Source organism: Felis catus, chromosome D1 (assembly GCF_018350175.1).
Source record: "Felis catus isolate Fca126 chromosome D1, F.catus_Fca126_mat1.0, whole genome shotgun sequence".
NCBI classification, from domain to species: Eukaryota; Metazoa; Chordata; class Mammalia; order Carnivora; family Felidae; genus Felis; species Felis catus.
In genome coordinates this window covers 114491236-114518980 of record NC_058377.1, presented here as the reverse complement: position 1 = coordinate 114518980, position 27745 = coordinate 114491236, and the positions used below count along the sequence as shown (strand labels likewise).

General features: G+C 67.2%; 1 protein-coding gene across 1 annotated transcript; it reads left to right on the top strand.

Moving 5' to 3' along the window:
* Window positions 1-27417, top strand: MUC5AC (mucin 5AC, oligomeric mucus/gel-forming). Its single transcript, XM_045039740.1, has 54 exons — window positions 1-80; window positions 373-380; window positions 1481-1540; window positions 2090-2149; window positions 2363-2624; window positions 2897-3011; window positions 3378-3468; window positions 4194-4303; window positions 4412-4625; window positions 4737-4862; window positions 5013-5130; window positions 5397-5535; window positions 5738-5848; window positions 6355-6424; window positions 6501-6638; window positions 6724-6888; window positions 7203-7297; window positions 7514-7640; window positions 7832-8087; window positions 8173-8225; window positions 8491-8591; window positions 8777-8928; window positions 9005-9143; window positions 9256-9369; window positions 9484-9663; window positions 10325-10564; window positions 10785-10941; window positions 11469-11597; window positions 11795-11957; window positions 12305-12348; window positions 12443-12631; window positions 13238-13690; window positions 14414-14707; window positions 15938-16794; window positions 17770-17832; window positions 19828-19909; window positions 20160-20365; window positions 20794-20968; window positions 21144-21394; window positions 21490-21673; window positions 22146-22353; window positions 22595-22773; window positions 23138-23225; window positions 23333-23436; window positions 23646-23677; window positions 24066-24237; window positions 24482-24583; window positions 24796-24833; window positions 25147-25269; window positions 25354-25452; window positions 25736-25855; window positions 26072-26135; window positions 26253-26367; window positions 26758-27417. The coding sequence occupies exons 1-54, from the start codon at window positions 1-3 to the stop codon at window positions 27062-27064; spliced, it is 8322 nt and encodes a 2773-aa protein (XP_044895675.1). The 3' UTR covers window positions 27065-27417.
* Window positions 27418-27745: the final 328 nt, after the last annotated feature.

Sequence of the window (27745 nt, the reverse complement as noted above, 5' to 3'; positions counted from 1 at the left end):
ATGGGTGTCGGCCGCAGGAAGCTGGCCCCGCTCTGGGCCCTGGCTCTCACCCTGGCCTGGGCCCAGCACACAGGTGAGGCGCCCACTCACCGGCTCTCCCAGGCTGGCCCTGGCCGTGGCCTGGCATCCCGGTGCTTCCCCCACATGCCGGGAGGGCAGCAGGCCGCCCAGACGCCTTGCCCGGGCCTCTGGGCGGGTGGAGTGTGGCCGTGAGTGGCCCCCGGCAGCCTGGCCCCTGGCAGCCTGGCCCCCGGCCCCGGGCCCTGAGCCGTCTTGCGGGGGTCCCAGCTGGTGGGGTTGGGGAGGAACCCTCGGGGACTGCGGGGGTCCACGTTGGGGGTGGGGCCTCTGAGGCTGGGCTGCTCCCCTGAGGCGAGGAAGCAGGAAACCAGCGTCTCTGAGCCCCCCGCCTGCCTTCCCTGGCAGCGGCCTGCAGCCCACTCACTCCTCCACCCGTGTTGCCCTGCTGGTCACTGCCTCTGCCCCCCCCCCCACCCCCAGGCCCCGGGGTGAGCGGGTTCTCAGGCCCCTGGGCCGGCCTGGCGAAGCGGCCCTCCTATCCCTGGGTCCCCCTCCCCATGCACCCCCAGTTTACCCGCTCATCTTCCCCATCTGGGCCTTATGGGGGCTTTCCGGGAGCCTCAGCCTCGGGCCGAGGGTGTGATAGTGAGGTCCACACAGAGAGGATGCTGGCGGTGGGGGGGAGGGACTCACAGACCCTCTGAGGCCCCCTCCCCCCAGGTCTGCACCTCACTGCCTCCACTTCCCAGGGGCCAGCTGGGTTCTGGCCGGGCGTGGGGTGGCAGTGTGCGGGAGGGGCCAGGGGCCCGTGTTCCCGAGGCACTCAGCACAGAGGGGACCATGCCACGGCGCCCCGTGTGGCCCATACACTTCAGTCCTTGGCTCTTGCCGCTGTGTGGAGGGCCAGTCCCTACCGGTGAGGGCAGCTGGCCCCTGCAGGGGCAGGCCCCTCCTGCCACGCTGGCGTGGCCTCTGAGGGCCTCACAGATCGGCCTTCCAAGCCGCGCCAGGTTCTTGGGGCGGCCTCGGGGCCGACACGGCCAGCCCTCAGCTCTCCTGCCCTGTGCACCCCTGTGCTGAGCCGCCCCCCGTGCGGTGGCCCTGAGCACCCCCTCTACGGTGCAGCCCCACTCCACTCAGCTCCACACTCCCCCGTCTGTTCCAAGTTGTCCTCCAGACCGCTGGCTTTACTGTTGGACCCTCCACGGGCCGCTGTGCAGAGTGGGGAGATACTCAGTGAACGCAGGGCTCCCGGGGACACCCTGTCAGGGCCAGGGGAACCCCCCCTCGAGGGCTTGGGGAGCCAGGCTGAGGTAATGCTCAGAGAGGATCGTGGCTCAGCCCGGACCTGGTGTGGACGGTGTGGACAGAGACCCTCCCAGCGTCCCCAGCCCTGCACAGAGAGAACCCCCTCCTGTTCTGGCCCCTTCTGCCCGCCCATCCCTCTCTTCCTCCGTAGGCTCTGTGGAACATGGCCACGAGTACCTGGACCTCCTTCCTGTCACCCAGGGGCCCGCTGGTGAGTTGGCCCCCCACCCCCGTCAGGGCTGCCCCACTCGGGGCCAGGGGCCCGCTGAGCTCACGGCGACATCCTGCTGTCTCCCCGTAACCCCTGATATTTCATCCACGTATGCGTCCTCGTGGCCTGGGGGTGGGGGCTGGTGGGGTGGCCTCTCCGGGTATTTCTGTGCTGCCACTCTGGGTGTGTGGCCCCAAAGCCCAGACAATCTGCCTGCATTTCCCGGCACTGGGCCCACGGGAGGCTCATCCACGCCTGGCCTCTGCGCCCAAGGTTGACTTTTGAGATTCTGGGCGTAAGAAAGTCCCAGGTGTGAACACAGTGCAGGGCTGAGAGCTCCCGGCCCCTCGGGATGGCCCGGCGGAGGCTGTCGCTGGAGGAGGCTTTGCTGCCCGAGTGTACGTGCAGCTCGGCCCCCCCGGGGCGCCTTGCGGCCACAGCCTTGGAGAGGCCACCTCCAGTCGCCTTGTGTGGGTGGCAGAGATGCCTACACCCAGCAGAAGCCATGTGCGTGGGGGGCGCTGTGTCACCCTGCCCCTGCTCCCGCAGGCGACCGGCTGCGTGGCGTGACCATCCTCCCCCCTCTGAGGACGGCGCCGGTGGTTCGAGGTGAGGGAGGGCCTGTGAGGCCGGGCTGGGAGGGGGCAGCTGGGCGGGGTCCCGCTTCCCAGGTGGACCCGGGAGAAGTGCTGGGAAAGGGCCCTGGTCGCCAGGAGGGTCTGGGTCCAGGCGGTTCCTCCCCGGACGCCCGGCCCTCGGGCAGCAGTGTGCTGGACTTGCGGGCATGGGGGCGCCCTTCAGGACTGCCCTGGCTCCCCACAGCCCTGAACCCCGCGCACAACGGGCGGGTGTGCAGCACCTGGGGCGACTTCCACTATAAGACCTTCGACGGGGACGTCTTCCGCTTCCCGGGCCTGTGCAACTACGTCCTCTCCGCGCACTGCGGGGCCGCCTACGAGGACTTCAACATCCAGGTCCGCCGCGGCCTGGAGTCCAATGTCACCACGCTGGCCAGAGTCACCATGAAGCTGGATGGCATGGTCATCGAGTTGACCAAGAGCTCCATCCAGGTCAACGGGCTCCCGTGAGTCTGGGGGGCTGTGAGGGGGACGTAGGGTTGTCCCCGAGACGGGGGCCCACGGCCCCTCCCCCACGGGGGCCCCGCGCTCTTTTCCTGCCCCTGGAAGTGGTCCCCTCCTGGTCCTGTGACCCCAGGGCTGCAGACTCCCCTGTCTCCCCCACTCCCCCTGCTGCCACTGTCCACAGGCACTGTGCTCGTGTCCCACGCGTGACCGCAGGGGACCGCGCTGCCCCCTGCGCGCCCCTCGCCGCCTCAGCCGCGCCCTCTCTCCGCAGAATCCAGCTGCCTTTTAGCCAGTCTGGTGTCATCATCGAGCACAGCAGCAGCCACCTGAAGGTGGTGGCCAGGCTGGGCCTGGTCTTCATGTGGAGCCAGGACGACAGTCTCCTGGTGAGGCCGGGGCCCAGGGCTGGGGTGGGGGGGCGTCTCCAGCCCAACAGCCTTCCCAGGGAGGGAAGAAAGTGCTCCGGGCAAGGGTGGGTGGGGAGGTCAGAGAGGTTGGAGGTCCCCAACAGGGTGGGGGAGGAGGGAGCCCAGGTGCTATGGGGGCGCTGGGATCTACACCCCCCGATGGAGACCCCGCGTGAGTGGGGTGTCTCCTCCAGGACAGAGAGCCCTGCTGTGCATTGTGGGGGCCGGGGGCTGGTCCACAGTCCCTGACAGCCCCTCCTTGGAAGTGTCCCACACCTTGTCTGTCCCTCCCGTCCCGAGACGTCCCTGGCAGGGCCAGTGGCTGACATGTCCTTCTCCTTCCAGCTGGAGCTGGACGCCAAGTACTCGAACCAGACCTGCGGGCTCTGTGGAGACTTTAACGGTGTGCCTGTCTTCGACGAGTTCCTCTCCCACGGTGAGCCCCTCCCCACGGCTGTCCCATGTGTCTGCTCCGGGCCCCTTCCCCGGGGCTCCCTGGAAGGCCGCCTTGTCTCCAACTTGTGTGCACGTGCACGCACACCCGCACCTGCACAATCCCAGCACCCACAGGCGCACCTGCCCGCACACTCAGCCGTGTGCCCGGAGGCACATCTGGGGGCCCGTGCTCGGCGCGGCTGCTCTGGGAAGTGGATGTGTAACCACGCTCCCTCCTCACCTGAGACCAGAGTCCCACCTCCCATCAGGCCCCGTCACTGTTGCTCGGGCCTCCGGACTTCGCCGCCAAGAAGTGGGACCCGCACGAGCCGGGGTCCCCGGCCCCCAGGTCCCCTTCGCCAGGCCCGTGGAGCCCCACTTAAGGCTCACTCATAGATGCTTCTGGCCGTGAGGGAACGAGCCTGCCCATGCGTCCGGTGGCCCTGGCCCGGCAGGCCCAGCGCAGGCTTGGCTGGGGGGGGGGCAGGGGGGAGGTCGGGGTCACTCTCCAGCCCTCTGGACTACAGGCCGGCCCTGGGCTTGGAGAGCCTCAGTCAATAGGCCTCCGCCCTCGGCCTGCAAGCCCCAGAGCCTTGGCTGTTTCCCCAGTCTTCAGACACCCTGAATGTCCCTTGTGGCCACTGCCTAACCCAGCGGTGTGGGTGGGGGAGCAGGGGCAGCCGGGACGCCGCGGGCAACCTGGGGGACGGCTTGTGCTCCCCGCAGGTGTCAAGCTGACCCCCATCGAGTTCGGGAATCTGCAGAAGTTGCACGGCCCCACGGAGCAGTGTCAGGACCCTGCACCTGTGCCCCCGCTGACTTGCTCACTGGACACCGTAAGTCCTGGAGGGAGTGGCGGCGGGGGCCGGGCTGGGGGGGTGGGCTGTGAGTCCAGAGGAGACTCCGGGGCCTGGACTCAGCACGGCCTCCCGGCTCGGCCCCAGGGCATCTGTGAGGAGATCCTGAGCAGCTGGCCCTTCCGGGGCTGCAACGCCCTGGTGGACGCCAGCAGCTACGTGCAGGCCTGCCGGCAAGACCTCTGCCTGTGCGAGCACGCCGCGCCGACCAGCTGCGTCTGCCATACGGTCGCCGAGTACTCCCGCCAGTGCGCCCACGCCGGGGGGCGGCCCCTGGACTGGCGCGGCCCCGACCTGTGCCGTGAGTGCCCCGGCCGGCCCCAGCCCCGTCACCGTGCTGCCCTGCCTCGGTCCAGAGGTGGGGGCAGGGTGTGACCACCGCCACCCCCCGCCCCCGTCCTCTACCCTGCAGCCCAGACGTGCCCCCTCAACATGCAGTACCGCGAGTGCGGCTCGCCCTGTGCGGACACCTGCTCCAACCCGGAGCACTCCCAGCTCTGCGAGGACCACTGCATGGCCGGCTGCTTCTGCCCCGAGGGTGAGAGGGGCCCCCACCCCCGCCTGCCCCCCGAGAATCACAGAGGCGTTCTGGACCCTCGGATCTGAAGGGCCCCCGAAGGGCAGGGCAGCCTGGGGCGGAGGGCTGGTCTCCTCCACATGCTCACGCGGTGGCCACCTGCTTCTACAGGGACGGTGTTCGACGACATCGGCCAGACAGGCTGCATCCCCGCACCCCAGTGCGCCTGCGTGTACAACGGGGCCACCTATGCTCCGGGGGCTGTCTACTCCACAGACTGTGCCAACTGGTAGGACCCAGGCCCCTGCCCTCCTGTCCATCACCCCAGACGCGTCCTGGGATGGCCCCTCAGAGGCCAGGGCCCAAGTGCTGGGTGTCATCCCTCACGTGGGGCCCTGGGCACTGGCCAGTGGCTCTCCGCACAGACGCCGAGGGGCCCCGGGCTGTGCAGTGATGCGGGCAGGCCTGGGCAAGACCCTTGTCCACCTGCCGGTGAGGAGGGAGGGGCTGGGTGCTCCCGGGGGCCGCGCTCACGTGGTCTCTACCCGCACCCAGCACCTGCTCCAGCGGCCGGTGGAGCTGCCAGGAGGTGCCATGTCCTGGCACCTGCTCAGTGCTGGGGGGCGCCCACTTCTCCACGTTCGATGAGAGGCAGTACACAGTGCACGGAGACTGCAGCTACGTGTTGGCCAAGGTACGGGCCCCGGGGTCCTCGCTGGGACAGAGCGGCTGTCACACGGGAGCCCCTGCCTGGGCTGCGTGCAGCGGCTGCCTCTGAGGCCACCCTGGGAAAATGCCCCGGCTCCTGGTACCAGCCCCATAGGGAGCCAGGCGGGGGGGGGGGGGACGCAGGGGGCTGGGGTCCCTGGGCAGAGTGTGAGCACTCGTGTCTGCAGCCCTGTGACAGCAGCGCCTTCACTGTGCTGGCGGAGTTGCGCAGGTGCGGCCTGACGGACAGTGAGACTTGCCTGAAGAGCCTGACCTTGAGCCTGGACGGGGGGCACACGGTGAGAGCAGATCCGGGGGGCCTGGGGGGGGGCGCACGGTGAGGGCAGACCCGGGTGGGGGCTGGTGGGGGGGCATAGTGAGAGCAGACGTGGGTTGGGGGGAATCTGTGTCCCTCGTGGCAAGTGACCTCTGCCCAAGCCCTCGATCCCCGTGTGGGCGGCGAGTGGCCAGGGGGCATGGCCCGGGGACCCTCCCACCCCACAGATCTCTGAGTGACGGTCCTCAGATGGAGCAGCTCACGGAGGGACCAGGGCACGTCCGGTAGCTCGTGCATTGAAGGCAACGTCCGTATTTTATAAAGTCACTTGTGTTTTTACGTGACTGAGAAAATGCAGTCCTTGAAGGACACGCAGACAAGCTGAGCACGGGGCCATCGGCCCCTCTTTGTGGGAGCCTGTGGCCTCCATGGGCAGGGGTCTCGCAGGGGCACTTCAGGGCCTCTGGGGCCACTTGGGGCGCTGGCAGAGCCCCGACTTGCCCTGACCCTGCTGTGTACTGCTCCCAGGTCATCGTGGTCAAGGCCAGCGGGGAGGTGTTTGTGAACCAGATCTACACCCAGATGCCCGTCTCAGCAGGTGAGGGCGCCGGCCCTGGCCCCCTGAGGGTGCCGCTGCTCACACCCCACTGAGACCTTGTCCCCTGTGTCCACAGCCAACGTCACGCTCTTCAGACCCTCAACCTTCTTCATCATCGCCCAGACCAACCTGGGTCTGCAGCTGGACGTCCAGCTGGTGCCCACCATGCAGGTGTTCCTGAGGCTGGCGCCCGAGCTCCGCGGGCTGACCTGCGGTAAGAGGGGCCGCCTGCCCTGGGGGCCGGAGCCCGCCCTCGGCGGCTGGGGCTCTCGGGGCCTCATGCTGCCCCCCTGCCCCAGGCCTGTGCGGGAACTTCAACCAGAACCAGGCCGATGACTTCCGGACCCTCAGCGGCGTGGTGGAGGGCACGGCCGCCGCCTTCGCCAACACCTGGAAGACCCAGGCCGCCTGCCCCAACGTCAAGAACAGCTTCGAGGACCCCTGCTCCCTCAGCGTGGAGAACGGTACGTGGATCCATGTGGCCCCAGGGCCCCCTGGGTGCCGGTGACACCCCTCCCCCGCCCCTGGCCACGGAGGTCCACTCTGGCCCCGAAGGAGCGATTCAGGTGGTTCACAGGCAAACTCCCCAGTGGCCGTGGTAACTTCCGGAAGGAAAGGAACAGGGTGTTGTGGGGGTGGTGGAGGCGGCCCTCGGTGTGCCTGTGGGCCACAGACGGGCGCTCGGAAGGAGCCAGGAGCCTGCCCGCTCCAGGCGCCGTCCTCTGCGGAAGGCGCTTCTGTGTGACCCCAGCTGACCTCCCCGCTCCTCCGTCCACAGAGAAGTACGCTCAGCATTGGTGCTCCCGACTGAAGGACCCCCACGGCCCCTTCGCCCAGTGCCACGCTGCCGTGAGCCCCGGCACTTACCACTCGGTAACGGCCTCCCCCTGGCCCGTCCCCTCTGGCCCCGGCTAGCCCGGCTCCGCTGGCTACGGAGATCAGGGGCCGTAGTCCTTCCAGCTCCCACCTGGAGGGGGTCTGCCGGGGGTGTGGGGGCCCCCGGCGCCAGCTCAAGGAGGGGCCCCAGAGGAGGCGGGGGGCAGCGTGGGGATGCTCGCTGAGTGTGGGTGACCACGGCCCCGTCCCCAGAACTGCATGTTCGACACGTGCAACTGTCAGAAGAGCGAGGACTGTCTGTGTGCGGCCCTGTCCTCCTACGTGCGCGCCTGTGCCGCCAAGGGGGTGCTGCTCAGAGGCTGGAGGGACGGCGTGTGCAGTGAGTGTCCCCGAGGGTCCCCCGATGCAGGAATACACGCCCCGTGGCTCTCCCTGCGTGGGGCTCCCGTGCTGGCTGGGGACCCGCGGCTGGAGCAGGCCCGGGGTGGGCAGGGCAGCGGGGGGTGGCCGGGGACCGGGTGGCGACCTCCGCCCTGCGCTGAGCGCCGCCCCCTTCCCGGCATCCTGCAGCGAAGCCCATGGCCACCTGCCCGAAGTCGCTGACCTACCAGTACCACATCAGCTCCTGTCAGCCCACCTGCCGGGCCCGGAGTCACGAGGACGTCACCTGCGGCATCCGCTTTGTCCCCGTGGACGGCTGCGCCTGCCCCCAAGGCACCTTCATGGACGAAGTGGGCAAGTGTGTGCCGGCCAGCAGCTGTCCCTGCTACCACGAGGGCTCCGTGGTCCCCAACGGGGAGTCGCTGCACGAGCGTGGGGCCATCTGGTGAGAGCCCCTGCCGGCTGGGCCTGGGGAGCAGGGCGGCTGAGGTGGGGGGGGGGGGTGCCCTCTGACCGCCCTCTCCTCCCAGCACTTGCACGCAAGGCTTGCTGAGCTGCATCGGAGGCCACACTCCTGCCCCAGGTGAGCCCTGAGAGCGGGAGGGAGGGGCTCTCATTTTGGGTCAGCGTGGCTGGTGGGGGGCTGACACGTTTCTGCGTCAGGCCTGGTCTGTGCCCTCTGGGCTCGGGGAGGGGGTGGCGAGGGGGTGGGAGCAGGCCTCACTCTCGCGCCCACGCAGCACCCGGCCGGTCAGGCCTCGGGGTGGCACAGCCCCGGCTGCTGGGAAACTCAGAGTCAGCCTGGCGGGTGGCGGCTGGGGGCCCCTCAACGGCCCCTGCCTCCCCAGTCTGCACCCCGCCCATGGTCTACGTCGACTGTCGCAATGCCACGCCGGGGGCCGCCGGGGCCGGCTGTCAGAAGAGCTGCCTCACCTTGGACATGGAGTGTGTGAGTGTTCCCCACGCCCCCAGGGACCCCTCGTGGGCACCCGCCGCGTGGCCCTCTCAGGCTGGGCCCAGGAAGACCCCTGCCCGAACGCTGTCCGGGCCCCCTGCAGGCCGTGGCGGGGGTGCCCTCTGCTGTCACCTCCGCCATCACCCCCGGCCCCCTGACCTGTGTGTTGTGCCCCACAGTACAGCCCCCGGTGCGAGCCCGGCTGCGTGTGCCCCGACGGGCTGGTGGCCGACGGTGAAGGCGGCTGTGTCGCCGTGGAGGACTGTCCCTGCGTGCACGACGAGGCCAGCTACCTGCCCGGCCAGACCATCCGGGTGGGCTGCAACACTTGGTAGGCGGGGCCCTGGGACCCCACCCCGGCCGGGCCGGCCCCGCTGCGGCCTGACTGTCCCCCCCCCCTCCCTCAGCACCTGTAAAAGCAGGATGTGGCAGTGCACACGTGAGCCCTGCCTGGCCACCTGCACGGTGTATGGGGACGGCCACTACATCACCTTCGATGGGCGGAGCTACAGCTTCAGCGGCGACTGCGCGTACACACTGCTTCAGGTACACGGTCCCCGCCCCCCGCCCCCCGCCCCCGCCCCCTGCAAGCTGCCCAGGCCGTCCCGGCCCCCACCCCCCCACCCCAACTGCCGCGTCGGCCTCCACCTGTCCCCAGGACCACTGTGGTGGGAACAGCACCGCCAACGGGACCTTCCGAGTCGTCACGGAGAACGTCCCCTGCGGGACCACGGGCGTCACCTGCTCCAAGGACCTCAAGCTCTTCCTGGGGGTGAGTGGGGGGCCGGGTGGGGACGGGGGCAGCCGCTCAGAGGCCCCGGGGAACTCTTGGAAGGTGAGCGGGGACGGGCCTGAGGGACCGCTTCTCCCCCCCCCCCCCCCGCAGAGCTACGAGCTGAAGCTGAGTGGCGGCAAAGTGGAGGTGATCCAGAAGGGCGTGGGGCAGGAGGCCCCCTACTCCATCCGCCAGATGGGCATCTACCTGGTGGTGGACACCGAGGTCGGCCTGGTGCTGCTGTGGGACAGGAAGACCAGCATCTTCCTCAAACTCAGCCCCGAGTTCAAGGTGGGCCCCCACCCCAGGACGGCCCAGAACGAGGGCCGGCTGGGACGGCTGTGGGGTGGGGGACACACACAGACGGACAGAGGAGGGATTCAGCCGCCGGGCCTCCAGGGAGGCGGCAGGTAGGAGGTCCGCCTGTGTCCACTGAGCGCTGTGGCCCCTTCTCCCAGAGCTGAAACTCCCTCCAGGCTGCGGTCCCAGGACGCGCCCCTGGACGCTCGGGGGGAGGATCCCTCCGGCCTCCTCCGGCCTCTGGGGCCCCAGGCGACCCTCCGACCTCTGCCTGCAACCTCACGTTACTGTCTTTGCTCTGTGTGTCTGTGCCCAAACGTCCCAGTCCTACGAGGACACCAGGCCCTGTGTCCTCAGCCAGGATGCGTCCGTGCTAGCTGGACCTCCACCTGCGGAGGCCCTATTTCCACGTGACGCCATGCTCACGGGTCCCCGGTGATCTGAGCCAGTCTTTGGGGGACCCCTTTCCTATAGGAGGGACACCCCGTGGCCCCGAGCGCTAAGTGGGGCCGTGCCCGGAGGCACAGCGCTACCCTCCCCCCCAAGGTGTCCTGGGGACATGCAGCCCCGGGGGGAAAGGAACGGGGGCACAGGAGGCAGGGACAGGGGCTCTGGCCCTTGCAGCCTGTGTCCTGAGCCCCCTCGTGTGCAGGGCCGGGTCTGCGGGCTGTGCGGGAACTTTGACGACAACGCCGTCAATGACTTCACCACGCGGAGCCAGTCCGTGGTGGGCAACGCCCTGGAGTTTGGCAACAGCTGGAAATTCTCCCCGTCCTGCGCCGACGCCCCGGCCCCCAGGGACGCCTGCGCCGCCAACCCGCACCGCAGGTCCTGGGCCCAGAAGCAGTGCAGTGTCCTCAACAGCGCCACCTTCGCCGCCTGCCACGCCCACGTATGTGGGTGCTCCCGGGGCGCCTGGGGAGGAAGGGACAGAAGTGGGGCTGGCATCGCCTTCCACCTTTTGGACCAGCCCGCGGTCCGCCCCGCGGGACCACGAATCTGCTGTCCCTGAGCTGCGGGGGAGATGGCCCAGGTCCGGCCACGCCCGGGGCCTGACTCCCAGCAGCCCCAGGGAATTCAGCCCTGAATCCGAAGCCTCTCTCCCCTGCCAGGTGGAGCCCGCCAAGTACTATGAGGCCTGCGTGGGCGATGCGTGTGCCTGTGACTCCGGGGGCGACTGTGAGTGTCTCTGCACGGCCGTGGCTGCCTACGCCCAGGCCTGCCACGACGTGGGCGTGTGCGTGTCCTGGCGGACCCCGGACATCTGCCGTGAGTTCACGGGATGTGTCGTCGGGGCAGGGCGGGCCCCCACCCCAGGGAGGGACACACTGCACGGTTAAGGCTGGTCGCCCGCGCAGGGGGGCGGCGGGTGTCGGAAAGGAACGTGAAATGGGGAGGGGTGTCACCGATGGTCAGACGGGAGAATGTTCTGGAACCCAGAGGGGTCAGTAGAGCCCTGCTCCCCCACCCCGCCCGCTTAGAACCTGGCCGGAGGGGAGTGTAGTGGGCAGCCGCTCCGGCCGGAGTCCCCCACCCTGACAGGCGGCACCCCCGAGGAGCCAGGGGACCCGCGGCTGCGTCCGGTCACGGGCATTTGGGGCCCACACCCCCCGAGGCCCCATGCGGGAGGTACAGGAGAGGGATGGGGCTTGGTCGAAGGTTGGGGTGCAGGGGGAGCCCGGCCGGCCGCCGGGTGCCCCTGGAGGCCGTCGTTGCCAGGGCGGCGCCCCGCCTGGGGCCGCTGGTGGCTCGCTCTGGCCGGAGCCGGCCCGCTGAGTCGGCCCCCTCACCTGCAGCCTTGTTCTGCGACTACTACAACCGCGAGGGCCAGTGCGAGTGGCACTACCAGCCGTGCGGCCCGCCCTGCATGAGGACCTGCCGGAACCCGAGCGGCCGCTGCCTGACCGACCTGCCGGGCCTGGAAGGTGCGCTGCTGCCCTGCTGGCCAGAGGGGCCGCCTGGGGTCCTGGGGTCATGGCGGGGTCTGTCCTGGGGCCCTGGGGTCCCAACCCCCGGAGGTGCCGCTGTGGGTGCGGCCTCGAGCTGGGGACTGAGCCAAGGCGGTGGGGGTGGGGCGGTCGGGCAGGCGGTCGGCTGGGACTCAGGCCTCTCTGGGCTGCAGGCTGCTACCCCAAGTGCCCGCCAGAAGCCCCCATCTTCGACGAGGACCAGATGCAGTGTGTGGCCACGTGCCCCACGCCCCCGCCACCGCCGCCCTGCCGCGTCCAAGGCAAGTCATACCGGCCGGGGGAGACGGTGCCGTCTGACAGGAACTGCCAGTCCTGGTGAGTCCTTGACCAGAGGGGCAAGGAGCGTGTGGGGCTCGACCCTCGCCCTGCGGGACGGACGGGGGGCCGCAGCCTGAGGCGTTGAGGGGAGGGGAGAGGAGCGGGAGGGGGTGACGCCGAGTCACGAGGCCGCCCCAAGGCCGCCGGAGCAGATGCCCCGAACGGGAGGTGGCCGTCGGGCGGTCAGTGGGGAGCGACGCCGGCCCCCAGTGGTCACTGACTGGAAGGGGCTCCCTGAGAGGGTGCGACCTCGGCCTCCGTGCCCAGTGGCCGGGGCTGAGGGCCGGCTCCGGCACCGCGGCGATGCCCTCGCCCCAGACTCACCTTCTTCCTCCCGTCGCCAGCGTCTGCAGCGAGAGTGGGGTGCAGTGCGCCTACGACACAGAGGGTGAGCGGCCGGCGGCCTTCCTCGGGTCTGGGGTCTCCAGGTCCCCGCCCGCCCCCCCTCCCCTCACGTGCCCGGCACCCCCTCCTCCTCACAGCCTGTGTCTGCACCTATGACGGGCGGCGCTTCCGCCCGGGGGACGTCATCTACCACACGACCGACGGCACGGGGGGCTGCATCTCCGCCCGCTGCTCGGCCAATGGCACCATCGACAGGAGGGTCTACCCCTGCAGCCCCACCACCCCCACGCCACCAACCACCTTCTCCTTCTCCACACCCCCGCTCGGTAAGGCGGGGCCGCCCCTCGTGCCGGGAATCCAGGAGGGGACCGGGGGCCGGACACTCGTCATCTCTGCAGCCAGGAAGGGCCCGCTCGTCCAGCGTGCCGGGCGGGAACGGCGTCCTCAGCTGTGCCGTCAGGGCTGGGGCCCCTGGCACGGGGTAGGGCTCTGACAGGGGACCTCAGGCAGGCCTTTGGAGGGAAGGGCCACCGGGAGCACCCCTGGGGAGTCCTTGCCCCATCATTGCCACCCGCCTGTCTTAGGCCACACCGAGGGTCAGGTAGCCCAGCTCCTCTCCCTCTTAAGGGGGTCGTCCTTAGAGCCCTAGCGGACCTTCCCGAAAGAGTGCAAATTCTGCTCAGGGTGTAAACGAGATCGATTCACCTATTTATTCAACTGCTGTGGGCTCCACACATGCCCTGTGCCGGGTGTGTCCCGGGAACTCGGTCCCTGTGTTTCCCAAGCTCCCATCACAGGGGGGGACGGTCACGCAGACTGACACGGTGAGACGTGCAAGGCAGCTGACCGGCAAGGGGACGGGGACAAGGGGTGACAGGGTGCCTCGGGGAGCCTAAGAGACTTAGCCCTCCCGCCTTCTCTTCTGCCCTCAGTCGTGAGCTCAACACGTCCGGCCCACACGTGCCACAGCCCTGCCAAGAGCACGGTGCGGCCCAGCACTCGGAGCGGTGCCCCGTCCTCCACCCCGGGCACGACCTCTGGTCCTCCGACGAGCCCTCCCTGGTCCCGCCAGGCCTGTGGGGAAGATTGCCGGTGGTCACCGTGGCTGGACGTCAGTCACCCAGGACGGGGCATCGACAGCGGTGACTTCGACACACTGGAGAACCTCCTTGCCCACGGGCACCAGGTCTGCCTGACGCCGAAGAGGGTGGAGTGTCGGGCTGAGGACGCCCCCGAGGTGCCGATCCAGGTCCTGGGGCAGCACGTGGAGTGCAGCCCAGCGCAGGGGCTGACCTGTTACAACCGCAAGCAGGCTTCGGGGCTCTGCCACAACTACCAGATCAGGGTCCAGTGCTGCTTCCCCCGTACCTGCCCTACCTCTGGCGGCCAAACCCAGACCACCACACCTGTCCCAGGGACCACTACAACCACCCCAAGTACCTCTACTCCTGTCCCAAGTACCCCTACACCTGTCCCAGGGACCACTACAACCACCCCGAGTACGTCTACACCTGTCCCAGGGACCACTACAACCACCCCGAGTACCTCTACTCCTGTTCCACGGACCACTACAACCACCCCGAGTACCTCTACTCCTGTCCCAGGGACCACTACAACCACCCCGAGTACCTCTACTCCTGTCCCAGGGACCACTACAACCACCCCGAGTACCTCTACTCCTGTCCCAAGTACCCCTACACCTGTCCCAGGGACCACTACAACCACCCCGAGTACGTCTACACCTGTCCCAGGGACCACTACAACCATCCCGAGTACCTCTACTCCTGTCCCAAGTACCCCTACACCTGTCCCAGGGACCACTACAACCACCCCGAGTACGTCTACACCTGTCCCAGGGACCACTACAACCACCCCGAGTACCTCTACTCCTGTCCCAGGGACCACTACAACCACCCCGAGTACCTCTACTCCTGTCCCAGGGACCACTACAACCACCCCGAGTACCTCTACTCCTGTCCCAGGGACCACTACAACCACCCCGAGTACCTCTACACCTGTCCCAGGGACCACTACAACCACCCCGAGTACGTCTACACCTGTCCCAGGGACCACTACAACCACCCCGAGTACCTCTACTCCTGTCCCAGGGACCACTACAACCACCCCGAGTACCTCTACTCCTGTCCCAGGGACCACTACAACCACCCCGAGTACCTCTACACCTGTCCCAGGGACCACTACAACCACCCCGAGTACGTCTACACCTGTCCCAGGGACCACTACAACCACCCCAAGTACCCCTACACCTACCCCAAGTACCCCTACACCTGTCCCAGGGACCACTACAACCACCCCGAGTACCTCTACACCTGTCCCAGGGACCACTACAACCACCCTGAGTACCTCTACTCCTGTCCCAGGGACCACTACAACCACCCCGAGTACCTCTACTCCTGTCCCAGGGACCACCAAAACCACCACAAGTACCTCTACTCCTGTCCCAGGGACCACTACAACCACCCCGAGTACCTCTACTCCTGTCCCAGGGACCACCAAAACCACCACAAGTACCTCTACTCCTGTCCCAGGGACCACTACAACCACCCCGAGTACCTCTACTCCTGTCCCAGGGACCACTACAACCACCCCGAGTACCTCTACTCCTGTCCCAGGGACCACTACAACCACCCTGAGTACGTCTACACCTGTCCCAGGGACCACTACAACCACCCCAAGTACCCCTACACCTACCCCAAGTACCCCTACACCTGTCCCAGGGACCACTACAACCACCCCGAGTACGTCTACACCTGTCCCAGGGACCACTACAACCACCCCGAGTACCTCTACTCCTGTTCCACGGACCACTACAACCACCCCGAGTACCTCTACTCCTGTCCCAGGGACCACTACAACCACCCCGAGTACCTCTACTCCTGTCCCAGGGACCACTACAACCACCCCGAGTACCTCTACTCCTGTCCCAAGTACCCCTACACCTGTCCCAGGGACCACTACAACCACCCCGAGTACGTCTACACCTGTCCCAGGGACCACTACAACCATCCCGAGTACCTCTACTCCTGTCCCAAGTACCCCTACACCTGTCCCAGGGACCACTACAACCACCCCGAGTACGTCTACACCTGTCCCAGGGACCACTACAACCACCCCGAGTACCTCTACTCCTGTTCCACGGACCACTACAACCACCCCGAGTACCTCTACTCCTGTCCCAGGGACCACTACAACCACCCCGAGTACGTCTACACCTGTCCCAGGGACCACTACAACCACCCCGAGTACCTCTACTCCTGTCCCAGGGACCACTACAACCACCCCGAGTACCTCTACTCCTGTCCCAGGGACCACTACAACCACCCCGAGTACCTCTACTCCTGTCCCAGGGACCACTACAACCACCCCGAGTACCTCTACTCCTGTCCCAGGGACCACTACAACCACCCTGAGTAGTACCTCTACACCTGTCCCAAGTACCCCTACTCCTGTCCCAGGGACCACTACAACCACCCCGAGTACCTCTACTCCTGTCCCAGGGACCACTAAAACCACCACAAGTACCTCTACACCTGTCCCAAGTACCCCTACACCTGTCCCAGGGACCACTACAACTGTGAAAAACACTCCGTTGACCCCGATGCCAACGCCAGTTTCAACGACACCTGAACCTTGTTTACAAAAGTTGTGCAACTGGACCCAATGGTTCGACAGCAGCTACCCTGGTCCTGGCATAAACGGTGGAGATTTCGACACTTTTCATGACTTGAGAGTCAAAGGACATAAATTCTGTGAAAAGCCCAGCAACGTGGAGTGTAGGGCACAGTTCTTCCCAAACATCCCACTGGAGGAGCTGGGGCAGGACTTGATCTGTGACAAGAGCCTTGGGCTGTTATGCCTCAACAGGAACCAGTTGCCGCCGATCTGTTATAACTACGAAATCCGGATCGAGTGCTGCGAGCTGGTGGATGTGTGCAGAAGCACCACACACCCTGTGATGTCTGAGACCACGTATTCCACCCGAGAGGAACCCGGGACCCAGACACAGCTTACCTGGACCACCGGAATCCTCTCGTCTCCCACACGGCACAGCACCGCCAGTTCCGTGCACGCGTACCCCACAACCAGCATCACAACCGGCACACACTCAGTCTCCCCAGCCGTGACCATCCCCTGCCAGCCACAGTGCACGTGGACCAAGTGGTTCGACGTGGACTTCCCGTCCCCTGGGCCCCACGGAGGAGATGCGGAAACCTTCGGCAACATCGTCAGAAGGAGAGAGAAAATCTGTCGCCGGCCTGAGTACATCACGCGGCTGGAGTGCCGGGCCGAGAGCCACCCCGAGGTCAGCATCGAGACGCTGGGCCAGGTGGTAGAGTGCAACATCAGCAAGGGCCTGGTGTGCCGGAACCGGGACCAGGGTGGTGACATCGGGATGTGCCTCAACTACGAGGTGCGCGTGCTGTGCTGTGAGCCCCCGGAGCACTGCTCTACCCACAAAACTGACAGAGTACCTCACACTTCAAGCGTTAGCACCACCAGGCTAACTGAAACCACCTCCCACCTGGTGACATCCAGCTCAACCTCCGTGCCGAAAACCAGCTCAACCTCGGTGACAGAAACCAGCCCAACCTCGGTGACAGAAACCAGTTCAACCTCGGTGACAGAAACCAGCTCAACCTCCGTAACAGAAACCAGGCCAACCTCGGTGACAGAGACCAGGCCAACCTCGGTGACAGAGACCAGGCCAACCTCGGTGACAGAAACCAGGCCAACCTCGGTGACAACAACCAGCTCAACCTCGGTGACAGAAACCAGCTCAACCTCCATAACAGAAACCAGGCCAACCTCGGTGACAGAGACCAGGCCAACCTCGGTGACAGAGACCAGCCCAACCTCGGTGACAGAAACCAGGCCAACCTCGGTGACAGAAACCAGCTCAACCTCGGTGACAGAGACCAGCCCAACCTCGGTGACAGAAACCAGCTCAACCTCAGTGACAGAGATCAGCTCAACGTCGGTGACAGAAACCAGGCCAACCTCAGTGACAGAAACCAGCCAAACCTCGGTGACAAAAACCAGCCCAACCTCGGTGACAGAAACCAGGCCAACCACGGTGACAGAAACCAGCCCAACCTCGGTGACAGAAACCAGCTCGACCTCGGTGACAGAAATCAGCTCAACCTCGGTAACAGAAACCAGGCCAACCTCGGTGATGGAAACCAGCTCAACCTTGGTGACAGAAACCAGCTCAATCTCAGTGACAGAAACCAGGCCAACTTCGGTGACAGAAACCAGCTCAACCTCAGTGACAGAAACCAGCTCAATCTCAGTGACAGAAACCAGGCCAACTTCGGTGACAGAAACCAGCTCAACCTCAGTGACAGAAACCAGCTCAACCTCGGTGACAGAAACCAGCCCAACCTCAGTGACAAAAACCAGGCCAACCTCGGTGACAGAGACCAGCTCAACCTCGGTGACAGAGACCAGCCCAACCTCAGTGACAGAGACCAGCTCAACCTCGGTGACAGAGACCAGCTCAACCTCGGTGACAGAAACCAGCCCAACCTTGGTGACAAAAACCAGGCCAACCTCGGTGACAGAAACCAACCCAACCTCGTTGACAAAAACCAGGCCAACCTCGGTGACAGAAACCAGCTCAACCTCGGTGACAGAGACCAGCCCAACCTCGGTGACAGAGACCAGCTCAACCTCGGTGACAGAGACCAGCCCAACCTCGGTGACAAAAACCAGGCCAACCTCGGTGACAGAAACCAGCTCAACCTCGGTGACAGAGACCAGGCCAACCTCGGTGACAGAGACCAGGCCAACCTCGGTGACAAAAACCAGGCCAACCTCGGTGACAGAAACCAGCCCAACCTTGGTGACAAAAACCAGGCCAACCTCGGTGACAGAAACCAGGCCAACCTCGGTGACAAAAACCAGGCCAACCTCGGTGACAGAAACCAGCCCAACCTCAGTGACAGAAACCAGCCCGACCTCGGTGACAGAAACCAGCTTGACCTCGGTGACAGCAACCAGCCCAACCTCCGTGACGGAAACCAGCTCAACCTCGGTGACAGAAACCAGCTCAATCTCGGTGACAGAAACCAGCTCAATCTCGGTGACAGAAACCAGGCCAACTTTGGTGACAGAAACCAGCTCAACCTCAGTGACAAAAACCAGGCCAACCTCAGTGACAGAAACCAGCTCGACCTTGGTGACAGAGACCAGCCCAACCTCGGTGACAGAGACCAGCTTGACCTCGGTGATGGAAACCAGCCCAACCTCGGTGACAGAGACCAGCTCAACCTCGGTGACAGAGACCAGCCCAACCTCGGTGACAGAGACCAGCTCAACCTCAGTGACAAAAACCAGGCCAACCTCGGTGACAGAAACCAGCCCAACCTCGGTGACAGAGACCAGCCCAACCTCGGTGACAGAGACCAGCTCAACCTCGGTGACAGAGACCAGCCCAACCTCGGTGACAGAGACCAGCCCAACCTCGGTGACAGAGACCAGATCAACCTCAGTGACAAAAACCAGGCCAACCTCGGTGACAGAAACCAGCCCAACCTCGGTGACAGAGACCAGCCCAACCTCGGTGACAGAGACCAGCTCAACCTCGGTGACAGAGACCAGCCCAACCTCGGTGACAGAGACCAGCCCAACCTCGGTGACAGAGACCAGCTCAACCTCAGTGACAAAAACCAGGCCAACCTCGGTGACAGAAACCAGCCCAACCTCGGTGACAGAGACCAGCCCAACCTCGGTGACAGAGACCAGCTCAACCTCGGTGACAGAGACCAGCCCAACCTCGGTGACAGAGACCAGCTCAACCTCGGTGACAGAGACCAGCCCAACCTCGGTGACAGAGACCAGCCCAACCTCGGTGACAGAGACCAGATCAACCTCAGTGACAAAAACCAGGCCAACCTCGGTGACAGAAACCAGCTCAACCTCGGTGACAGAGACCAGCCCAACCTCGGTGACAAAAACCAGGCCAACCTCGGTGACAGAAACCAGCTCAACCTCGGTGACAGAGACCAGCCCAACCTCGGTGACAGAGACCAGCCCAACCTCGGTGACAGAAACCAGCCCAACCTCTGAGCCCAAACGCAGCACAACCTCTGGTCCTACAATCAGCACAAGCCCTGTTCTCAAAACTGAAACAACCCACTTCACACCCGTGACCATCCCCTGCCAGCCACAGTGCAGGTGGACCAAGTGGTTCGACGTGGACTTCCCGTCCCCGGGGCCCCACGGAGGAGACGCGGACACCCTCGGCAACATCGTCAGAAGGGGAGGGAAAATCTGTCGCCGGCCCGAGTACATCACGCGGCTGGAGTGCCGGGTCGAGAGCCACCCCGAGGTCAGCATCGAGACGCTGGGCCGGGTGGTAGAGTGCAACATCAGCAAGGACCTGATGTGCCGGAACCGGGACCAGAGTGGCGAGGTCGGGATGTGCAACTACGAGGTCCGCGTGCTGTGCTGTGAGCCCCCGGAGTGGTGCCCTCATACTTCTGTGACGCCTTATGCCAAGCCCTCGTCCCCTCCAGAACCGACCTCCGTGGTGTCCACCACGACATGTTACTGCAGCGTGTCTGACAAGCTCTACCGCGCAGGTGTGTGCTGCCCCGGCCACTGTGAGGGAGAGGGAGGGGTCCTTTGTCCCCGTGACTGAGCCACGTGTTGTCCCCGAGGCGGCAGTGAGCCGTCCTCTAGGATTCATCCCGTTCGTTTCTGGGCAGGAGGGCCTCCTACCAAGTCAGCCCTCGGGGCGGACCGCCACCCTGCAGGGGCCAGTCCGCACCGTGCCTCTCCCCGCCCCCCAGCATGGCCCCGCTGACATCCGCCTGTCCGCTTGTCTGCCAGGATCCATCATTTACAACCGGACCGACCTCGACGGCCACTGCTATTATGCCACGTGCAGCCTGGACTGCCACGTGGTCAGGACGCACTACACCTGTGCCAGCGGCACAACACCTCCCGTCCCGACCACCTCCCCGGCCGGGTCCTCCCCTTCAGCCTCCGCGCCCGTCACCGCGCAGGGGTGCCCAAACGCGGTCCCCCCAAGAAGGGTAACTCCCCCCTCCCCGCCCACCGCACAGGCTGGCGCAGGGACCCTCAGCGTCTCTGCAGCTCGGCTGAGTGGGAAAGTCCGTGGCCTCGGGCCGAAGCAGGCAGGCGGGGAAGTGGCCGGTTCTGGTCACTGCCGGGGGCGGGTCCCGGCCCGGCAGCCGGGAGCGCGTGGCCTGGGGTGGAGGCTCGGCTGGCTGCGGACGACCGGGCACCCAAGCGGGTGGTCCAGGCCCTGGGGGGCGCCGGGCAGCCAGGGAGGGCGTGAAGGGTCGGGCGGAGCTCCGGGAGTGGAGGCCACGTGTGAGGAACGGGGTGGCGGGGGACCACCTCCGCCCCCCGGAGAGCCCCCCTCGCCAGCCCGGCCCCCTCCCGCGGCTCCTCTCTCAGGGGAGCCCGGCGCCACAAACCTGGGGTCTTTCCTCCACAGAAAGGCGAGACCTGGGCCATGCCCAACTGCTCTCAGGCCACCTGCGAGGGCAACGGCGTCATCACCCTGCAGCCGCGGCCGTGCCCGCAGGTGCAGCGGCCGACGTGCGCCAACGGCTACCCGCCCGTGAAGGTGGTCGACCCCGACAGCTGCTGCCCGCACTACCGGTGCCAGTGTGAGCCGGGGGCCAGGCTGAGGGGGAGGGAGGGACCTGGGTCAGACGCTGGGAAGGCCTTCCGGACGGCAGGGCAGGGGACGGACGGTGCCGGGTGGAACCCTGACTGAGCCCCAGAGCCCGCGGGGCGGGGGGGTGGGAGGGGGCCCCGCGTAAGGCCGCCGCGTGCCCGCAGGTGTGTGCAGCGGCTGGGGCGACCCCCACTACATCACCTTCGACGGCACCTACTACACATTCCTGGACAACTGCACGTACGTGCTGGTGCAGCAGATCCTACCCGTGTACGGCCACTTCCGCGTGCTCATCGACAACTACTTCTGCGGGGCGGAGGACGGGCTCTCCTGCCCGCAGTCCATCATCGTCGAGTACCGGCAGGACCGCGTCGTGCTGACCCGCAAGCCCGTGCTCGGGGTGATGACCAACGAGGTGGGGAGCCCCGCCCCGGGCAGCCCCACGCGGACCGGGGCCGGCCGGGGGCGCCCCTCATTCGCTCCTCTCCTTGGCCCGCCACGCGCGTCTAGATCATCTTCAACGACAAAGTGGTCAAGCCCGGCTTCCAGAAGGACGGCGTGAGCGTCTCCCAGATCGGCATCAAGATGTACCTGACCATCCCCGAGCTCGGCGTCCAGGTCATGTTCTCCGGCCTCATCTTCTCGGTGGAGCTGCCTTTCAGCAAGTTCGCCAACAACACCGAGGGGCAGTGCGGTGAGTGCCTGTCCCCGCCGGGCTCTGCCCACGCCGGGCCCTTTCTCCCCTCCGTGCCTGTAGCTGGGAGCGCCTGATGCGGGAAGGGTCGCCTTGGCCGAGTCCCCCCCACCCCGGAGGACCCATTCTCGGCCGGGGCCGAAACTGCCTCAGGACACCGAGCCTGTAGGCGGTTCTGCTTTCCAGCGGCTCCCAGCGGGTGCGGGTCAGCAGCTCGCGGGGCGGGGGGCCTGGCCGTGTGCCCTACACCTGAGGCTCGCACCTGCCCGTCCCCCAGGGGGACTGCCCGGTGTCTCGGTGGGGGGTGTGTTGGAAGCTCAAAGGCTCAGGTCTCTCAGCCAGGCCATCGAGTGCCGCGCTGAGCGCCAGGGCCCCGCCCCCAGCTCGGGGACGCTGCGCGCTCGGGCAGGTGGTGGTGGGGGGGGGGGGCTCTACTGGCCCCAGTCAGCCTCCCCCGCCTCCCTGGCCCCAGGCACCTGCACCAATGACAAGAAGGATGAGTGCCGTCTCCCCGGGGGCACCGTGGTGCCCTCCTGCTCTGATATGTCCGGCCACTGGAAGGTGACGACGCCCCACCAGCCGCCCTGCCATGGGCCACCCCCGAAGCCCACTGCAGTCGGGCCCACGCCCTCGCCCGCCCCCTGCCTGCCTTCACCGATCTGCCAGCTGATTCTGAGCGAGTGAGATGTGGGGGCGCAGAGTGGGCCTACGGGGGCCCCCCGGGGGGAAGAGGGTCGCTGTGGGTCCGCCAGGGCCGGCCGTGGGTCCGGGCCTGCGTCATGACCCCGGGCGCCACCTGGCTTTCCAGCCCAGGGGAGACCTCGAGACAGAAAGAGCCGTGGGGCAGCCGGCCGCCCTCCCCGGGGCACGCAGACCCGGGCAGGCCCGAGCTGCCCCACGACCCGGTGCTCCCGGCCGCAGGGTCTTCGAGCTGTGCCACCCTCTGATCCCCCCGCTGGCATTCTACCAAGGCTGCACCTTCGACCACTGCCACCTGAACGACTCCAACGTGCTGTGCTCTAGCCTGGAGCTGTATGCGTCCCTCTGCGCCTCCCGAGGCATATGCATCGACTGGAGGCACCACACCAACCACACGTGCTGTGAGTGCCCTCCGAGCGGCATCGGCCGGTGCCAGCGTGTGGCCAGGGGCCGGACGGCCAGTGGCTGGACTTCCCGGAGCGGGGTGGGGGGGGTGGGGAGGAGCGGGGAGGAGCTGGGGGAGGAGGAGGAGGGGGAGGGGGGATGGTTGACCCCAGGGCAGACTGCACTCGGCTCCTGGAAGGAAGGGAGGAGCACCCAGATTGGGGACTCAGGGCCTAGAGCACAGGGGTGGCAGGGCCGTGCACGCAGGGGCGGGGCCGGCGGGGCCCCACTTCCGGGCTGCAGAGCCCCCGGCGGACGCCTGGGGATGAGTTGGCTCGGGGCCGGGGCCCTCGGCCTCAGGTGTCCTCTCCCTCCTCACAGCGTTCACCTGCCCTGCTGACAAGGTGTACCTGCCGTGTGGCCCGTCCAAGCCCTCATACTGCTATGGGAGTGACAACACCAGCCTCGTGTATGCACCCGCCTCTCCCTCCTAGACCCACCCCCGGGGACCCCGGCCCCGCCTTCCCCTGCCCTGGAGAGCACCGGGACCAGGCCGGCCCTCTGCTGTCCCTACAGGGCTCTTGTGGACACTGTCCCCATCACAGAAGGCTGCTTCTGTCCAGAGAACATGACGCGTTTCAGCATGAGCTCTCCAGTCTGCGTGCCTGCGGACTGCCACAGTACGTCCCCACGGTGGGGGGTGGCGGGTGGGGGTGGGGCTTGGGGCTGGCAGGTGCACCTTCCGCCCGAGCGAGTGCCAGGACCAACCGCCCTCCCGGATCTGCACTTCCCAGCCAGGGCCCGGGGGCCCCCCCCCGACGTGGCTCCTGCCCCCGAAGGGCTGGGGGCTGCTGCCGCCCACCGCTGACCTCACTCTCTCTCCCTCCAGGGTGCCTGGGCCCCCACGGGGAGGCTGTGGAGGTGAGTGCGCCACGCTGGGGGTGGGGCAGGGCTTCCTGTCGGCGCCAGAGTTTCAGATGAGGGGCAGGGAGGGGCCCAGGCTTCTCCGGCAAGATCTGGGAGGCTTCGATGTGGGGGTGCCCACCCCCGGGGGTGGCCCTGCCCTGTCCCCCGCTGGGACCCCCTCCTGCTCCACTTGGACACCGTGAGGTCACCCACATGGCACCTCCCACCCCATCTCCTGCCCCTGCGGCCACCGCCCTGCACTCTCGAAGCCCCCTTCCCCCGGGGTTCCCCCGGTGGCCCTCATCGGTGGGCTCCCAGAACCGCCTGGTCTGGCTGCAGCCGTCCCTGGACAGGCAGGTGACTGACCCCACAGCCCTGGGCTCACACGTGCCTCCTCCTGCAGCCCGGCCACACCATCAGCGTGGACTGCCAGCAGTGCACCTGTGAGAGCAGCACGCTGACAATGAGCTGTCACAGGCAGCCCTGCCCCCTGCCCCCAGCCTGCCCCCTGCCCGGCTTCGTGCCTGTGCCTGCAGCCCCGCAGGCCGGCCAGTGCTGCCCCCAGTACAACTGCGGTGAGTCCGGGCTGCCGCCCCCCATGCCTTCCGGGTCGGCTTCGGCCGAAAGCACCGGGGCGCCTGCCCACGAGGGTGCCGTGGCGCCGGCACTTGGGGGGACGCTGGCACCTGGGGGACCCACCACCTGCCCACCGGGTGGCCGGCGCTCCCGAAGACCCCTGGGGATCACCCCCGGGTGGGGGTGGGAGCTGGCGCAGAGCCGGACGCAGGCCCCCGAGCACCTCCGTCCTGCCCACTGCAGCCTGTGACACCAGCTACTGCCCCGAGCCCGTGGCCTGTCCCGAGGGCTCCCACCCGGTCGTGACCTATACGGAGGGGGCCTGCTGCCCCAGCCAGAACTGCAGTGAGTGTCTTTTCTCCGGGCTGTGTTGCGCGCTGCGGGTGGGGGGCCCAGCCTCTCTCGGGGTTCTCCGTGGCTCGGGGTAAAGCTGGATGAAGCCACAGCTGGACCACCGCGGCCGGGGGCCCCGGGGCCGGGCGACTGCCCGTGCGGACAGGGTGGCGGGAGGGCGGGAGGTCAGGGTGGCTCCGTGAGGCTGCTCTCCTCTTGCACAGGCTGGGACGTCTGCAGCGTTAACGGCACCTTGTACCAGGTAAGGAGCAGATGGAGGTCCGGACCCCCGGGGCACACGGGACACTGAGCGCTCTCCGCCCCTGCCCCTGCCGGCTCCTCCCGAGCCTGGGCCAGGACCCCTGCTGGCTCGGGTGGCCGCAGGGCAGCCGTGAGCTCTCCGGGGACCACTGCCCACGGAGGCAAGGGCCTGGGGCTCCCCTCGCCCACCCAGAGTCACCCAGGGGGACCGGTCTGCCTGGCGGGGGGCCGGGCCTGGGGCAGGGGGGCCGGGAAGGCAGGGGCCCGGGGCCCGGTCTGAGCTCACCAACACTGGCCACCCTGACCCTCCCCAGCCCGGCTCCGTGGTCTCCTCCAGTCTGTGCGAAACGTGCAGGTGTGAGGTGTCCAGCAGTCCCCAGTTGGACACGGTCGTCATCAGCTGTGAGACCCAGATTTGCAACACCCACTGCCCCGCGGTGAGTGCCTGCGTCCACCCCGGGAAAGCCAGCGCCCGGGCTCGGGCTCCATTTTCACCCCGCCCTATCCACCCCTCCCTGCAGGGCTTCGAGTATCAGGAGCAGAGTGGGCAGTGCTGTGGCCTGTGTGTGCAGCAGGCCTGTGTCGTGAACGCCAGTGACAGTTCCACCCGCATCTTCTACGTGAGTCGCGGCTGCAGGGCCCGGCTGGGGGGGGGCCCAGGGCCGGGGGGTGAGTCCCGGGAGGGACAGAGCCAGCACGCCCCTCGCAGGAGCCCCAGGCAGGCCGGGCCTCACCCCGGCCTGGACAGAGCAGCTGTGAGGCGCACAGGGACGGCAGGGTTTGGCGCACCGGGGCCCCCGGGCAGAGGGGGGCTCCGGAAGCCCACAGGCTGGGAGGCAGACATGTAGACGGGCAGACGGACCTCCCCTGCCCGCTCACCCTGCTGGTGCCTCTTCCTCGCAGCCCGGCCAGTCCTGGCCAGACCCCACGAACCCGTGTGTGACCCACGAGTGTGAGAAGCACCGGGATGGGCTCGTGGTGGTGACCAGAAAGAAGGCGTGTCCCCCACTCAACTGCCCTGCGGTGAGCTCCGGGGACACACGGCCCCGCCTGGCACGCTGCGGGCCCACGGGAGGCCACGGCAAGATTCGCCTGGGGTGGGGGCGGGGAGGCGCGGTGGGCCCCCTGCAGCACCCACAGGGGTGCCCCCTGCCTGCGTGGGGCACTGTCCACTGCCGTGTGACCCCCTGCTTCCGGGCTGGCCGCTCCAGCGCTCAAGCAGCCCCTCTGTCGGCACAGGCCCAGGCCCAGCTGAGCGAGGACGGCTGCTGTCTCGCCTGTCCCCCGCCCCAACCTCGGAACCGTGAGTGCGAGCGTCTGCGGGGGGTGGTCGATCCTGCCCACCGGGGGTGGGGGGGTGGGGGGGGCCGGGGAGCCATCCAGGCCTGAGCCGCGCCCCCGCCTCCCGTGTCGCCCGCAGAGTCGGCCTGTGCGGTATACTACAAGCGTGAGGTCATCGTGCATGGAGATTGCAGGTCCCCGCGGCCCATGAGGGTGGCCTACTGCCAGGGCAACTGCGGGGACAGCAGTGCCAAGTACGTGAGCCCCGACTCCGCCAGGCAGAGACCAGTTTCCGCAGGGCAGCGTCCCCAGGACTGGCTGTGCCGGGCGCCCGGGCCGGAGGGGAAGGCAGGACCGGGGGGCGGGGGGGGGGGCAGGGGGCAGGCGGTGGGGTCCTGACGCTGCGGGGGGTGCGGGGGGGTGGTGGCTGGGGCCAGGCCTTCGGAGGCCGATGGAATCAGGCTGTTCTGTTTACTACTGAGGCCGCGGACACAGTGGCCCCCTTGGCGGCGTGCCCACAGGTCAGCGGTGGCACGCTGCCGGCCCGGAGTCCACCGGGGGATTCCGGGATGGGCACGTGGGGCCCCGGGGCCTGCGGGGGGCTCCGGGCGTGGCGCCGGGTGCTGAGCGGGCCCTGCCCACAGGTACTCGCTGGAGGCCAACACCATAGAGCGGAACTGCAGCTGCTGCAGGGAGCTGCGGGTGTCGCCGACGACAGTGACCCTGCGCTGCAAGGACGGCTCCAGCCGAACCTTCGGCTACACCCTGGTGAAGGAGTGCGGCTGTGTGGGGCAGCAGTGCGGCCCCCGTGACAACCTAAGCCATTCGAAGGAGTCGGGGCCCTTGCAGAGTGACGAGGAGCAGAGCCAGGAGACGGGGCACACGGGCTGGAGGAGGGGGTCCAGCAGCCCTCGGAGCTCCCGGCCACCTCCCTCCGGGACCCAGCGATAAGGGTCCCGTTCCCCGTAGCCCCAGCTCCAAGGCCGGTGGGACCTCGGTCCAGGCGGCCCGAGATCAGGATGCACTGCCCGCCCCGCTCTTCCGTCCGCAGGGTCCACGGCCCTTGGAAGTGTGACGGCCCTGAGGGACCTGGGCGGGCGGGGCTCCTCTGGCCACGGGTCCAGTCTGCTTTTCCCCGGACGGAAGCATCACGGAAGGGTCTTATCAATGACGGCCACTTGGATGTGGTGCCCGGCCATTCGGCTGGCCACCGGGAGGCAGAGCCTCACCCCTACCTCGGCCCTGGGCCTCGGGAAATGGCCAACTCGTTTCATAAATACATCTGGAGCATTTTGCACCTTGCAGACTCTGTGTGATTTTTAAGCCTGTCCATGAAACCCAGGAACAGGGCGGGGGCAGACTGGGTCCCAGAGGGCGCACACCACAGCCGTGGGGCGGACTGGGCAGACGGTGGGCGGGGCACCTTCTTCAGGGGGGTTCCTGCTGCCTCTGGCTGTTGGGGGCTGGGGGAGAACGCTTATCCATTCAGAGGGTGGGGGAGGGGAGGAGTCCCGCGCGGCCCTGCCCTGGGCCTCAGGACACATTTATCTACCCAGCAGGCCTCGTGTGGTGAAGGAACCACCACACGCAAAGGCTCCATCTTTTTCCCACAAAGCTTCAGGTTCCCCATCA